General features: G+C 40.2%; 1 protein-coding gene across 1 annotated transcript in view; it reads left to right on the top strand.

Moving 5' to 3' along the window:
• The window catches only part of ALDH7A1 (aldehyde dehydrogenase 7 family member A1), a 36,503-nt gene extending 24,222 nt beyond the window's left edge, over nt 1-12,281 (top strand). The window contains exons 11-18 of the mRNA XM_088796691.1: nt 630-724; nt 2,638-2,722; nt 4,365-4,471; nt 6,175-6,291; nt 7,344-7,441; nt 7,652-7,725; nt 10,674-10,749; nt 12,111-12,281. Of these exons, the coding sequence (XP_088652817.1) occupies nt 630-724; nt 2,638-2,722; nt 4,365-4,471; nt 6,175-6,291; nt 7,344-7,441; nt 7,652-7,725; nt 10,674-10,749; nt 12,111-12,165 (707 nt within the window). The 3' untranslated portion in view covers nt 12,166-12,281. The remainder of the gene's footprint in view (nt 1-629; nt 725-2,637; nt 2,723-4,364; nt 4,472-6,174; nt 6,292-7,343; nt 7,442-7,651; nt 7,726-10,673; nt 10,750-12,110) is intronic.
• The last annotated feature ends 4,004 nt before the right edge of the window (nt 12,282-16,285 follow it).

The following is a 16,285-nucleotide window of genomic DNA, read 5'->3' as shown; positions in this document are numbered from 1 at the left end:
TTAACAAGGAAAACCACAATTAAAAAGTGGTGGAAATGGACAAGAACCCTGGTCTGTTTGGTTGCACAAACCAGCGTTTTAAACCATCATGCCAGTCTGAGAATGCTGTTAGATTGGACAGGAAAATTGAAGCTGTAAGAGGGAATTGTGTCTGTAAGCTTCTGGAAGGGATATGGACGAAGGAAGTACAAATAATATAAACGGGAGGGTTAACCTTGTAAAGACGATGCTCGTTTTTTCTGCTGAGGGCAGAAGATGAGGAAGGAGCAGACAAAAGCAGAGAGGAAGAGATCAAGAGGGTGGAGGTACAGGGTGGGGGAAGGTGGGCAGGGGAGGCAGCAGAGGTCAGAGCTGGAAAGACAGCCTGCTAGAGAGACTCGGAAGTGGTCAGAGGACAGAGAGCCTCAGTGTCCATCTATACTCGGGTAAAGACCGCAAAGCCCATTGCTCTATTCTCATAGAATCTCCAAAAGAGAAGTAGCCTCTGCGATGTGAACGTGCTTATTTTACAGGGATAGTGCCGATGTTCTCCTACTGCATGTAATAAAGGCATCATTTTATACCGGTTAGTAAGTACCTTGTCTGCCTACTTTGTGACACTGATGGGTGTGTGTTTGTGCTTCTCTAAGTTTTTGAGGATGCGGACCTCAATTTAGTCATTCCATCAGCTCTGTTTGCGGCTATCGGGACGACTGGCCAGAGGTGTACCACTGCGAGGCGCCTGGTAAGTGTGTCTCTACAGCCACATGGGGTTGTCCTCTTCACACAGTACCGTCTAACAAACTCCTCCTGCTAGGGAGGTGTCATGAAGTACTGCTAGAAACATGGCAGGTGTTGCCAGTCAGCCCCAGACTCCGCCTTCCCCTCCATCTCAAGCTACAGGTGCTCTCACACTGATTGGATTTGGACAGGAAGGAGGGGCTATTTTCAATCCCACACCTAAAACAACATGGACAAAGTCCAATGCCGCTTAGAGAATAGAACAAGCTAAAACTTTGAAATATTCTAAAACTATTAGCTAAAAGATAGGCAGCCTTGGCCTTTTTATAAAAACATTTTAAAGATTTTAATTTGGGGCCTATCAGTCAAGTCTCAGATTGGACTTGATGTGGTATGGTTTAAAATGACCCTGTGTGTTCTCTCTTTGAATGAATGAATGAATGAATGAATGAATGAATGAATGAATGAATGAATGAATGAATGAGACACATTAATAATAAATGCATATAAGGAGATGTTGTTTATAGCTTTAGTGTGTGGGGTTTGGGATGTTTATTTGCCACACTTAGATTTGAGCTGGATTTCAGTTTTGTGTCTGCTATATCCTTGATTTTCATGATTCTCATGATACTGAAAAACTGTGCTACAGCTAGCCGAGTTTTGGTTAGATATAAAATTTGGCTACATTTGCCATTTTTAAATCATTAATGTTGAGTTTTCCTCCTATAATTAAAAAATCCAACAGTTTACAATTGATTTACAGAGAAATTGGCTTTGGATTTTTAATCTCACCCACAATGAGTATGAACAAATTCTTTGTAAGGTTGACATAATCTAAATTAATTAGAATAAGATAAAAGATATATGGAAATTAAATATTTTTTCATAACAGTTCATATTCATTTTTCCTGTATTTTACTGCAAATGAATATCTTTCCTTTGTGTTTACATTATTCAGCTCGAGTTCTCAAAAAAATCTAAGATACAAGATTCATAAAGTATTTATAATCTATTCGATTTGTTCACCACCTTAAAAACTTATTACATTAATGCTAAGAAAATGGATACTTCAAAAGATTATAATCTTAATTATATGGTAAAATATGAAATGACATAAAAGAAGCATTTCTCTATTCAGCCAACTTTTGTTTTTCCTTTGTGTCTTAGAGCAAATATACATAGCTATTCTTTCTATTTAGTGTTGAAAATTAGAGGGTATCATTGGTCATTGCCCAAATCAATTTCCATAGGGACAGTTAAGTGATATGTAGAAAAATCCATAGCAGTACTACGGACCTCTCCATGCCGAGTTCTCATACGTTAATGCATTTGCCACATGGAGACCAACTCAGAATGGATGGCTAGACAAGTCACTGCCACAACTGGGAACACAGCATGGAGCTCACATCCCACCTAGAGTGAGTCCAAGGCATGTCCTCACTTGATTGAGGCCTCACTCTGGAGATCTGCCCAGCCTGAGGCTAAGAGCCCGTGGTTACACAGTAGAGGCAGGCTGAGCACATTCTTGTATGTGTTCACCATGATTCATACAGTTATAGCTTGGGATAGTTATACTTGAGGGTTACTACTACTTAAGATACTGAACCCTCTAGAACAGAAACAGGAATAATTGATTTGTGAAGCTGGGCTAAATAGGTCCTTAGAGACTTTATCAAGACATGGCTTATGATTTTTATTCTAACATCTAGAGGAAATGGTTATCTTCATGTAGTTAATATTAAAACTAGAAATTATATAATTACAAAAATAAACATATACTTCTATTTGCATATGTTTTCAGAGATCACAATACTTCAAAAATTAACTGTAAATCAGTACTATTAAGAAAAATATTACAATGTTAACAAATTGTACATTTATTTGACTATTCCCTTGCCTGTTACTTTTTTTGTGTAGTTTTTACATGAAAGCATCCATGATGAAGTTGTAAATAAACTTCAGAAGGCCTATGCACAGATCCGGGTTGGGGACCCATGGGACCGTGAGTATCTCATTGATTTCAAAGGTGTACCTTTTTTTAAAATTTTTTTTTTTTTTTTAACAGGGCTTTATTGGGGAACAGTGTGTATTTCCAGGACTTTATAGGGGAACAGTGTGTTTTTCCCAGGACCCATCAGCTCCAAGTCAAGTTGATGTCCTTTCAATCTTAGTTGTAGAGGGTGCAGCTCAGCTCCAAGTCCAGTTGCCATTGTTCAATCTTAGTTGCCGGGGGTGCAGCCCACCATCCCCTGTGGAGTTGAACTGGCAGCCTTGTGGCTGAGAGCAAGCGCTCCAACCAACTGAGCCATCCGGCCGCCGGGAGCTCAGTGACAGCTCAGCTGCAGCTCATTGTCTTCATTCTAGTTGTGGGGGGCACAGCTCGCTGGCCCATGTGGGAATCGAACCAGCAGCCCTGTTGTCCAGAGCTCGCACTCTAACCAACTGAGCCACCTGTCCACCCCCAAAGGTGTTCCTTCTTGACAGCTGGTGTTACATGTTTCTGATTCTCCCCCCACGCCCCATTGCCTTTCCTGAGAGGACTGAGGGAATATGAAGCAGGTTATAGGGCATTTAGGGTGACGTGTCTGCTCCTATGTTAGGATCCTGAGTGCTTGATGGTGGGCTGGGGAGTGAGCCTGGGAGAATGTGTTCAGATGGGATGAGTTTGACAAGCTTTTCTCTTCACTACTAGTACCCTCATTTAAGCCACCACCATCCTGTCCCATGGAAGGCTGCAAGAATCACCAAACTGACTTTCCTGTTTCCACTTCTGCTTTCCCCAGTAACCAAAGTGATCTTTGAAAAATGTAGTTAGATGAGATAATTCACTTTCCTACTTAACACCCTCCCGTGACTTCTCATTGCTCTTTGACTAAAACCTTGATTCCTTTGGAATCCCACTTTAGCAGGCTCACAGTCTTTCCTGATCTGACCTCTGCCGCCTCCCCAGCCCACCTTCTGACTCGTGTGTACCCTTTGCCCCGTATTGCCTGAGCTTCAGCTTCTCCAACCTTCTTTCAGTGCTCCATGGGTTCCAGGCTCCGCCCTGCTGCTGTCTGCTGCAAATGCCCTTCACCTAGCTCTTCCCATGACTGGCTTCCTGCTACAGTGCCACTCCTCACTGAGGCCTCTCTAAATCTTCTTCCTCTGTCCCTGGGGTCACCTTGGCTCTGCTTTCCAGCAGCCATCCACAGGGCAGCATCAGTCTCTCCCCTGGGAATTGCTGGGTCTGTGACGTTCTTAGAGAATCAATACATGGATAAATAGGTCCTGTATTTTTAATGCAGCACTCTGATGAATTGATAGCCATTCCTCTGAACCAGGGAATGACAAAAGATTTGGCCCACCAGCCATTTCTGGAAAGCAAGTTTGTCAGGACACAGCCCCACACACTGGTTTACATATCTCCTGTGGCTGCTTTCACACTACAGGGGTCAAGTTGAGTAGTTGTGGCAGAGACCACATATGTCACACAAACCATAAGGTACTTACAGCTGTCTAGCCCTTTACAGAAAAAGGTTGCAGAATCCTGCTCTAAACTGAGAGGCTATATGAAGGGGTGGGATGGTTCATTGGGAAAGCGGTTATAACAATAAAATGATGCCATTTAGGGTGAAATGAAGAACATTCCTTTTTCTCTCCAGCTAATGTTCTCTACGGGCCACTGCACACCAAACAGGCAGTGAGCATGTTTCGTGGAGCAGTGGAGGCCGCCAAGAAAGAAGGTGGCACAGTGGTCTATGGTGGCAAGGTAATGAAAACTCTGAGCTCAGGAGCTCAGGCTTTTGACTTCCTTTCCCTTAGGTACAAGCAGGACTCTGGGCAAATTGGTGAAGGGTCCCCAACTGCGATCTTTCTTCTTTCCTCCCTTTTGTAAAGGGGGGGAAATACATGTTTTAAAGAATGACAACATAAGTTGCATGGCAAATTTCTGGAAGGGCACACAAGCATCTCAGAGCCATGGTTGCCTTTGAATTGAGTGTAGGAATTTCTATGGAAAGGAGCCCTCCTTTTCATGATACAGTAGAAGATTGTGTATTCAGAGTAATTAGAATTTGTATTTAATGGTTGTTTTAAAAGGACAGTTAAGACAGAATAAAAAAAAAAAACGCACCAAAAACATTTTAATTTAACACAGATTAACTACATTTGTTTGATTCTTTAAAGAGTCAAAGCATTTTCTTCATGTATGGTAGGAGTTTGTCTCCATCTTTGCATAAGCTATACCAATAATTTATTAACTACAATATAGTTTTACTTTGTTTAAAATTCACTGAGAACTGAGTCTCTTGCAAAGCTATCTGAGAGAAGACTGCTCCATAGATGTCTTACCATCGACACACCCACATCTCATTCGACAGACATGTATATGGATATTTGTGTTTTCTTTTTACTTATTTTGAATTTTTTTCCCCTAAACCATTCAACTTAATCTTTATAGAACTAACTCTGTTTTTCCTTTGTGTAATATTTATTTACGTAACGCAGCATGGCATTCCTATAATAAATACAGCTGTCGCGCTCAGGATTGAGAGTAAGTACAGTGGACTCTTGATAAACACAGAGCGCAGAGGGTGAGAGCAGATTTAGTCACTCAGGCACTGCAGAGGGTCAGCCACCAGCCACAGCAGCCTGCTGTGGGCAGAATATTTTACGGAAGGAAAAGCGAGTGTTAATAAGTAGACATGAACTAGTAATTTGCTTACGTGGAGGTTGGTTAGGAGAGTGTCTACAGTAGAGCCTTTTGGAGCTTTTGATTTTTGTACAAGGTGCTTTAGTTTGCTAGGGCTGCCATAATAAAAGATCACAGACCAGGGGGCTGGAACAACAGAAAGTTATTTTTCTCACAGTTCATGGGACTGGAAGTTGAAAATCAAGGTGCTGGCCAGGTTGGTTTCTGGTGAGGCCGCTAGTCCTTACGTGGCCTTTCCTCCAAGCATGGAGAGAAGGCGGTCTCCAGTGTCTCTTCCTCTGCTTATAAGGATGTCAGTTCTATCGGATTAGGGCCCCACCCTTGTGACCTTATTTAACTTTAACTATCTTTTCAAAGGTCCCACTTTCAAATTCTGTCATCCTGGAGGGTTAAGGCTTCAACATATGAATTTGGGTGGGGGACACAATGCAGCCTATACCACAATGGGTATCAAGGATCTATTTTAAAGTTATATGAATTTTAAAATAATTACTTGAACCAGGGTTTTCTCAGCATAACTTGGTTGTGACACATGGCACAGCTCTCCATTCTTGACTCCTTTTTTCCCTATTTTTCTTTAACCAAGGTAGAGCCAATAGGAGGCAGAGAAAATTTTATTCACGATGGGATATTAGTTTGGAGAAATAATTCACCTATAAATGGTGTTTGCTTTTTTACATAAGTATAGGAGTGTGTCCTCTGACCCCAAGTGCTAGAAAACAAAATGCTTTCATTCTTTTTATTTCATTTCTCTACTGAAGGTTATGGATCGCCCTGGAAACTATGTGGAACCGACAATTGTGACGGGTCTTCCCCACAACGCATCCATTGCACATACAGAGACTTTTGCTCCAATTCTTTATGTCTTTAAATTCAAGGTAAAAATGGGTTCTGTCTCTCTTTTCGCTAGGCTAATGTTGAAACAGATGAGAAGACTGGGAGAAAAGGAAGGGGTATTAAATTTCACTTGTTTCACTTTGCGGGGGAAGGTTAAGAAAGTCACTCTGGTTAGTAAAAATTTGAAGGTTCGGATAAAATATGACTTTAAACTATAGAGCATGTCAAGCTAACTGCCAGGGAAACCAAGATGAGCACAGAACCAGTGTTGGGATTTATGGAAAATGTGGCCCTCATCTACTCAGTCACCTGATTCTGAGCTGTGTGGGCCAGAAATTTGGCTTCTGCACAGGACGAGATAGTTTGTTAGTTGGAGAGCGGAGTATCAGACAAAATGAGAAGACACAGAGCAAGCTGAAGATCTGCATCAGAGGATGATAGGCCGTAGAGGTTTTAACAAATGAAGATCAGTAGAAGATCGCCTTCCCCAGCATGAGACAGGTCCTAGCCTTGCCAGGAAATATTTAGAGATTGAATCAAGGTTTGAATATGCCATGATTAATAGTTGAAGAGTAATGAGAATAGCACCTTGTTGCAATTACATGATTGCATTTTGAAAATCTTGCTTTACGTCATGTATTGTTTCACATGGTGACTAGAGGGCATAATTTCATGTTTTGTAGTATGTGTGTGACTATGAAGTCTTGAACAAATCATTTAGCTTCTGGGCCTCCAGTGCCTAATCTGTAAATTGGGGATAATAGGAAACCTGTGTCACGGGGGAGATTAAATAACTAAATGCATGCGAAGTGCGTAGGTCACTGCGGCACATAATAAGAGCTCAACAAATATTAGCTAATATGTGTAGTAGCTTGAATGGAAGAATGTACTGATCTTTGTTTCTCAAAGTACAATTAGGGAGAAAGTCCCACAAAGCACTGTATAAGAGAAACAGAATTAGTCCGATGTTAACTCTAAGTTTCCTTTTTTGCACTGAAGTGATATTGGCTCATCTCATGAAATGAGTTTAACATCGGCAAACGTTGACCTGAATGCTGTATCATCTAACAGCTTCCAATGTCTGTCCTTATAGAATGAAGAAGACGTCTTTGCATGGAATAATGAAGTAAAACAGGGACTTTCAAGTAGCGTCTTTACCAAGGATTTGGGCAGAATCTTCCGTTGGCTTGGGTATAACATTGTTTATTTTTGAAAACTTATGTAAGTCTGATGTGTGCGGTGATTAACTTTAAAAAAAAGAATATGAAACCATCATAGTTGAAAATGCATTTCTTGGCATTGAGAGTCTTAGAGGTTTTGTTTGGATTTTTTATTTATTTTTGTTTTGTTTTTTACTTTCCTATACATTGTTCTCACCATGCCTCTCATTTTTAAACACAGACCGAAAGGATCAGACTGTGGAATCGTAAATGTCAATATTCCAACGAGTGGGGCTGAGATTGGAGGTGCCTTTGGTAGGTAGAGAATCATTTTGCCTTTTCCATGTCGGGCAGGGTATTAGTCTGCTCGGGCCGCCATAACAAAATACCATAGACTTGGTGGCTTAAACAGCATACATTTATTTTCTCACTGTTCTGGAAGCTGGAAAGTCCAAGGTCAAGGTGTTGGCAGGTGTGGTTTCTCCCATGGCCTCTCTTCCTGGCTTGCAGATGGTTGCCTTCCTCCTGTGTCCTCCTGTGGCCTTTTTTCTGTATGCGTATCCCTGGTGTCTCTTCCTATTCTTATAAGGACACCAGTCCTATCGGCTTAGGGCCCCACCTTTGTGACCTCATTTACTCTTACTTACCTACTTAAAGACCCAATCTCCAAATACAGTTATGTTCTGAGGTATTAGAAGTTAGGGCTTCAACGTATCAATGGGGAGGGGGAGGGACTAGTGCACAGTTCAGTCCATAACAGGCAGCAAGGGAAAAGCAGTAGTAGCTTTTAGAAAAGTTTGACCAGGAAACTGAAGTAATAGTCTTATCTCATCTAACATGCTTGAGAAAGCTTATGCTCCATAGTCAGAGTTACTGTCCAAGGTCCTCCATTTCATTCTCAGACGTAGCATCACATTAGCGCACAGCCCTTAACCCGAGATGTGTGACCCCCTGAAATGGTGACACCTGTTTTCTGGGGAGAAGGTCCAAGAGCCAAAAAATATTGAAGAACCCCTGCTTTAAAGCCAGAACATTTCATATGAAAACTTCTGTTTTTTATTTGCTAAGTGGGCATAATCAATGTTGAACGTTATCTTTTATCTTAGATAAAATACTAAGTTGTTGTTTTTTCACTGAGCCCTGTTTCTTTTTTCTTTTTATACGCCTTGAGCTCTTAGTAATAATTTTACTTAGTAAGCTTAAATTTAGTAATAATTTTTTCAAATCCCTTCCCAACAATCATATTGTTTTACTTACTAAAAGTGATCCGAAGTACAGTACAAACAGACTGCCTTGGGTTTTTAAAAATACATATAGAAGCAAAGCAAGCAGGCATTAATACCTGTAAAAGTTTAAATCATTAGAGGCAATCTTTTATATATTTTACGGGCACTGTCATTACTATTTGGCGTGCAGACTTTGGTAAAAGGTTCATACACTCAGTTCAGCCCTTCCCCTGCCCTCCGCTATGTAGTGGCATCTCTCCACTCCTTCTGTAGGCCTGTCTTCCTGTGTCTGGCCCATGCCTTTCTCTCCAATGGGCTCTTCTCTATTTCAGCCCTGCAGTTAATTTTTAAAGCTTTAAAAAATCCTTATAATGGAAAAAGCAGTTCTGCCCACACTTTCTGCTTCCTCCTTCTTTCCCAGAGGCAGCTACTTTTTGATTCTTACTAAAGGAAAAATGTAAATTTACCTTTGAGTTTACTTCAATTTTTCTAAAAAGTGTGCTTTAACTGCTTTCATTTTCACAACTTTGGGCATTATGTATTATTGATCCTCTGTTTTGCTAGATTAACCTTCTTAAACCCTCGGTCTCTTCCCTGTATATGATATGACTTTACCGCCTGGGTGAGGTCCAGAGGAAACCAGATAGAAGTTTCTAAGAGTCTTCTCTCGGTGGAGTCACACAAGATATGCTCAGTTCTTCTCGGAACGGATTGTGACAACATATGAGAAACATAGTCAACAAGGAAAGCTCTTCAGAGACTCAGTATACAAGGCTTTTATTGGGGGCTGGTCACTCAGGCACCCTCTGCCTAGCGCATACCAAAATTCCAGGCTCCCAGAAGGAAAGCAGGTGTATCATAAACCACATGTTTGTACAAAAACAGTTTAGGTCCAGTAGACACCTTGATCATTTAGGGAATGTGTTGTATCAGTGTGGGGAACTGTTTAGCAGCTGAGTTAAGAGGCTAACAACATCAAAAGCAGAGCTGCTGTGTCTTTTCTGCACAATTTGTAATAATTTTTCCTTAGACTTCTGAAGCTACTATTCATTTGTCATCTGGTTTCCAGTATTGTGGTTGAAGAGCCCAGTCCACTTCGATTTCTGATCTTTTTTTTTTTTCCATGTTTCAAGAAATTTTGGGTCTACTACTTAAGTCTGATGTTCTGAAATTTCACAGTAATATGTTTAAATAGAGATGTTTGTTATAATTTTTGTTGGATTACCAGTGGGCCAGTGGTTGACCTTACAATATTGGGACTCATAGTTTCAGTCCTGGAAAGTTTTTGTTACTTTTATTTTGGTAGTGTTTCTTTGATAATATTTTCCCTTTGATTTTCTCTATTTTAATTTCTAGAACTGCTATTCTATGAATGTTATCTCTTGAAAAATCATTTGTCTAATTTTGTTATCTTTTCCCTCCTATTTCCATCTCTTTAGTGTTTTTTTTTTGTATGGGAGATTTCCTTAATTTTTGTTCTAATCCTTCTATTAAGTTTTCTTCTCCTCTACTCTTATTATTTATTTCTTTTGCTTTGATGGCACACTTTTAAATAGCATACTTTTCTTGTTCTGTGGAATCATTATCTTCCTATAACCTCTCTAAGGATATTAATGTAACATTTAAAATATTTTATTATAAAAGCAGTTTATGTGTATGGTAGAAAATTACATATAGATAAGCATAAATAAGAAAATAAAATTGTATTTCCACTGTCCAGAGGTTTCCATTCTTAACACCTTGGTCAAATGGTAAGGTTTTTTGGGTTTTGTTTTTAAGGTTTTCTTCTGCTTCCTGATACATTTCTGTTTCCTCTTAATTCCTTTTATTTTATTTCCCCAGTAGTTCCTTTCTTGTGTTTATTTTGATCTCTGTCTTTTATTTATTTGTTTTCAGAGAAGATACTCTGGGCTAAATGTAAAGGAACTGGTCAGGTATCTCCTTGTGGTAGCTCCGTTTCAATGATACCGAGTAGGAACCCACAGAGAAAGAAAGTGGCCAAGAAATGAGATGTGAGCTGCTTTTGTATTTCTCTAGGAGGAGAAAAGCACACCGGTGGTGGCAGGGAGTCTGGTAGTGATGCCTGGAAACAGTACATGAGAAGATCTACTTGGTAAGAAAATACTTTGGGAAGACGGGCTTGGGCTTAAGCCGTGGCGACATGCTTTTACACGCTTCTCCTTTCTGCTGTCTTCATTCAGTTTCACTTAATTTTATTTTCTAATGTTCCAAGCTCTCGCCTCCCAGGGTATCCATTTTGTACTATTACTTTCCTACCCTTCTTGTCCAGCTTCAGCTAATGCCCAGTGCCTGACCATGAAACCATCTCGGTGGTGGTTTCTATCTAGAGATAGCATAGAAACAGGACTCTGGGAACGGGGTGAGGGAGTGTCAACAGCAGGAGAAAGTAGAAGAAGCTGTCTTTTCAGTTTTCTCCTTGAGTGCAGTTACCACCCTTGCAGACGGTAGAAGCAGGAGGAGATGTAGATGGGCGGGGAGTCTGGGGGCCTGGCTTGCAAGCTGGGGGATACCAGCTCTCAGAATGTGAGTGTGACCTTTGAAGGCTGGATTAGCTCATTCACCCAGCATATGGGTAGCTGGTGAGGGAGCAGCTTCTGGGACATAAATGACTAGTTGTTCACTTACTTGTATTCTGTTTTTCCTCCCCTTGGGTAGAAAGAGTTTTACTCAAGTGCAATAAAACAGGGTATGTGGGGTCAGGCCCATGTGGTGTTATTATATAGAAAGAGCACAGGATAAGGAACCAAGGACACCCGTCCTAGCCCCACTTACTCGTATTGCTTCTCAATAGCTCTGTCACCTTGGGTGGGTTTCTCAACCCTGGCTCCTTAGTGACTTTCTATCTGTCAGGAATTTCTGAGGTGCTGTTGGCTATGGCTTATTAAGTTTCGAACACATGCACACTCTTTGCCTGATTCCCATTCTCTGAAGTCAGTTACATTCCTTTTACTTTTCTTGTGCACTTGGGAACTAAAGTGGAAAACAATTAGCTATATGGCCTTTTGGGAACCCATTAAATGGGACACTTCTTAGGAGAAAAATGAGATAACTACTAGATAACTGACTAATAGGGAAGCTTTTATTTTCTACGTTATTATGGTTCTTATTTTTATCAAAATGGGCACAGCTGTGTTTTTCATGCTATTTCAATACAAGTTATTGAGAGATATGAAGAAGATTGTTGCAGTCCCCATATCCTTATGCCTTGAAAACTATGAATAGTATGTATGTTGTGTGTTCACACCTCTCTCCTTTTTTTCCCTGTTTTATAAAACTGAATCCATGCTAACATTGTTTTGTATCCTAACTTTGTTTCTTCACCAACTTGTAACTTGCACATTTTACCTTGTTAATATATATACCGATCTGCTACATTTTTTAATGGCATGAAAGTATTCTGTATTATTTATATATTATCCTTCATTTAATTTTGTTCATTTTTTTCCTCCATAGTACCATCAACTACAGTAAAGACCTTCCTCTGGCCCAAGGAATCAAGTTTCAGTGAAAATGCTTTAAGTTGACATTGTTTCAAGCCTTGTAGGCATTCTTGCAGCTCTTTCTTCTGAAGAAGACAAAGAAAATTAAGATTTTCCCTGAATAAATGCATCATTTTGAAAATGACAGTAGTTAATCCCTTATGCCCCTGAGGTCTTGACTAAATCAAGAGACTCATTTTTAAAAAAATATAAATAAAATTATCACAACATAGCCATATTTAGGAAAAGGTAGAATAGATGGATTTTTATGTCACTTTTTAAAGTTTATGATTATTTTAGAATTCAGAAAAGAGAGTACACACCATGGTAGGAATCTGGAAAAACATAATTGAGAAGAAAATAGAAATCTTCCCAGTAAATGCAGGAACATCTGAGCAAGTAAGGAATTGTCTAGCTTCACATTGCTGCTCTCCAGCCTGTGTTGGCAAGTGTGTGGTTGAAAGGGCGTGTATCTCTCATATACAGGGCACCATAGCACAATATCCCCGTGAAATGACTAACTCTGTTTAGAATGACCTAGGATAGCCATCAGCATTACGACTTCTCTTGCTCATAATGGCTTGTGTCGCCACAGAAGAAATTTGTGGGGAGGACGTAAATATCACTCGTGCCCGAGAACCTGTACGTGCGGAGGACTGCGCCTGTGCAGAATCCTGTAGGTGGCGGATCTGGGTTTTTCATGCAGCCTTAGGCCATATTCTTTAGCTGTCAGGCTTCTGCGGTTGCCTTTCAGTTTGTTCTTGGGAAACAGCGACAGTGTGTCTGTTTAAAACCACAGCAGGCATCGCCCTGACCTGGACAATGTTCACTTTTCTCTTTGCCCAGAGTCTGCTTCCTTCTCTGAGAAGATGCCCCGGAGCCTGTGGTGCTCATGCTGGCTCCTCCAAATCCTGCCATTCTGGCAGTGTACGGTCCCCCCCCATGGGTAGCAGCCATCACCCCCTCTTCTGCCAGATTGGACTGGGGCAGAAGCCTTTGAAGATGACATTTGTAGATGACCCAGTGCATCAGCTGTTTGGAGAGATTTGGACAACTGGCAGAGTTTGGGGTTAAGTTATGACAGAGAAGCAAGCAAACAAAAAAACCAAGCAATTATACACTTAACTTATACACTGAACCAGGGAAGGAAAGGTATTCGAGTATCTGGTGGCCTGGCTGTGACTTGTGTTTGCAGAGGCACGCTGTTGTCAACCTTGACTGTCAAGCCAAATGCCAATGATCCACCTTGGAGAGCATGTTGGCAGGAAGAAGTCAGGGGTGAGGACTGGTTAGAAAGGCAGATAGTTCTGTGTCCTGTGATGGAAAATCCATAATACCTTAAATTACAAAAGGGAAAAAAATAGCAACACGGGCTTGTAAAGATGGGGAGGTAAATTCTCGATCATTGGGGGAGGGCAGATGGGTTGGGCACAGAGACAAGACAGATTGCTAATTTTCACAACAGTCTCGTAGAGCTGTTTGACTCTTAAGAGAATGTATAACTGATTAAAAATTAAAACCAACAACAAAAAAAAATGATGTCAGAGAATGAGGTACTTGGAATCCTGCATTTGCAGACTCCCTTTCCTCCACCCTGCTCCCTGCACACATACATGCACACTTTCTGCTCCCCGTTACTGAATTAGGGACTCTTGTTAAGTATCTCATAAAATGATCCTACTGAAACCTAAATTTTGTTCCATTTTTAAAAGTTCAAAAGACTATTCTGTATTGATACAGAGACACTTTTTAATCCATAGAATAATATTTATTGACGTGAAAATGAATATATTTCTATATGGAATACAAGATACAAAACTACAGTTCAATATCATTTTTATGGAAAGAAAAATATACATACTTTTTAATATAAATGGTTTAAGAAAATCATGCAATTTGGGCATTTTCTTTAAAAATCTTACTGTGGTTTTCTTTTTGGGTCAGTGTTAAGTATTCTAGCCTTGTCTTATTCAGTGACTATAATATTTAGTCATTGTCTGAAGAAAGTAACGCATTGTTTAAAACATTTGTAGGAACCATATAATAACAGGCCTTTTTTGTTTTGTGAAATTGTGTGGATTATTTTTGATCGAAATATTTTTATATCCTGTTTTAACCCCCAGCATATTATTTTTAATCAGGTGCTCCAGAATACAAGCTGTATCAGTGTTTAATTAAAACTTCTTTACATTTATGATTTCTTTACAATTAGGTATTTAAGGAGGCTCTCCATCCTTCGATGTATCTGTTAAAGTCTTGATGTTGTGGCCAGTATACTGGCTAGAAGGGGTGACTGGAGCTCTAATTTTAGGTAAAGAAGTCGGGTTAAACTGATTCTGAAAACTTTTTGAAACTAACTCATAATTTTTCTATGTATTTCTAGCAGCAAAAGGACACTTTTTGGTCATAATGTTTATTAAAAAATTTTGCCTTTAAACTGGCCCTGTTTGTTTTTTATTATGACCTAATAGTTGCTTATTAGTATTTTTAATCACAAAAGTTAAAATGTATATTTGCATGTGTTACTACCGACCATGTATTTTCAGGTACTGGGAGTCCTGTGCTGCTGATGACTAGTTACCGTGTGTCCCCAAAAATAAGACCTAACCAGAAAATAAGCACTAGCATGATTTTTCAGGATGCTCGTGATATAAAATAAGCCCTAATGTGCCTTTTGGAGCAAATATTAATATAAAACCAGGTCTAATATATAATACCGGGTCTTATATTAATTTTTGCTCCAAAAGACGCCTTAGAGCTGATGGTCCGGCTGGGTGTGATTTTCAGGGAAACACGGTAGTGTGGTCATACTGCCAGTTCCCAGCCCACGATGTGGTCGTGCAGGCCTTGTGGTTAGCATGCTGACCTCTGCCACTGCAGGGAACCCTAAGCTGCTTACGAGCTTTCTGTACATCTCCAGTCCCTGGAGAGAGCAATCAGCTGATCCTAGAAGGGGTGGGAGACTTGGTCCTTTTAGCTTCCATTTTGGGAGGCAGGCACTCCTGATGGAAACCTCACGAAATGGAGACGAGTCGGTTTTCTCAAAGGAAATGGAGATGTCCCATCTTCCACTCCTTTCTCATCTCTTAAGCCTCCTCTCTCCCTTGCTCTTAGTGGCCTCCTCTGTCCCTGGGAATGCTGAAGGGACCGAGAGCGGTCTGTCCTTGCTCTCTGCTCTTCCCTAGCACTTGCAAACCTTTCTCCTGTTGCCTTTAGCTGACAGGGAAGCTGGTTTGGAATGTTTTAAAATCTTTTCAATTGCAATGTTTCCAGACGGACATGTACCTTTTCTGTGGTCCCCAACACCCCATTGTCTTACATCTGGCTTGGTCACTTGTTTATCCTGTTTCCCTGATTTATTTTAATCTGCCTGATTGCTATAGACATTTGCAATGGTAATTGTTTCAGCAATTTTTACCTTCTCCATACTTACGACCCATTGCACATAACCACTCATGTTTGTTTTTATTCGTGCTGTTTGTCGGTTAAGAGGATGTGTGAAGAGATTAGGTGACAGGCCATTATTTTTCAGTCCCAGAAGCTTGATTCTTTTTGATGTACCCAAGTTTTGGACTTTTCATATAATGAAATCTGTGGATCTTCCATAGTTTTTCCAATTTAAGTTAAAAAGTTAGGTTACAATATTTTTCTCTGCTTTTAAGTGTGTTTTTTAAAGAAGTAATACTTGTATGTATACAGTTAAAAATTCCAATGGGGCTGGAATGTTTATAATAAACAGCAGCCCCTGTTACCTCCTGCTCTCCCCCCCATCCCCCCGCTGGTTCCCACTTACCAGAGCAACCATCCATGTTTTCTACAGTTCTCTTACTGACCTCCATATTTCTAAATTATCCTGCTATTTTTCAGTTGGTCTGTTTAGATATCACCTGTTGATTTGATGTGGTAGGTGAGGATTAACTTTTTTATTACCACTCCCCCAAACATAAACCTCTTACCTCCATTCCTCTAATCTGTTAATATCACAGCTTTTGGTTAAATCTGTAGTCATCATTTAGTTATGAATATGCAAAGACACCGAAACCTAACCATGCTTTAAAATCACGTCTACTGTCTTGTCTGATCTTTTATTTTTCCTGGTATATTTAGTAATTGCCCTTATTGTTTAATTTGCTCTATATCTTTGTGTTT

This window comes from Rhinolophus sinicus, chromosome 3 (assembly GCF_057876585.1).
Source record: "Rhinolophus sinicus isolate RSI-liver-muscle chromosome 3, RSI-T2T, whole genome shotgun sequence".
Taxonomy (NCBI): domain Eukaryota; kingdom Metazoa; phylum Chordata; class Mammalia; order Chiroptera; family Rhinolophidae; genus Rhinolophus; species Rhinolophus sinicus.
The sequence above is the reverse complement of the archived record's forward strand: the minus strand, read 5'-3'. Positions and strand labels throughout refer to the sequence as shown.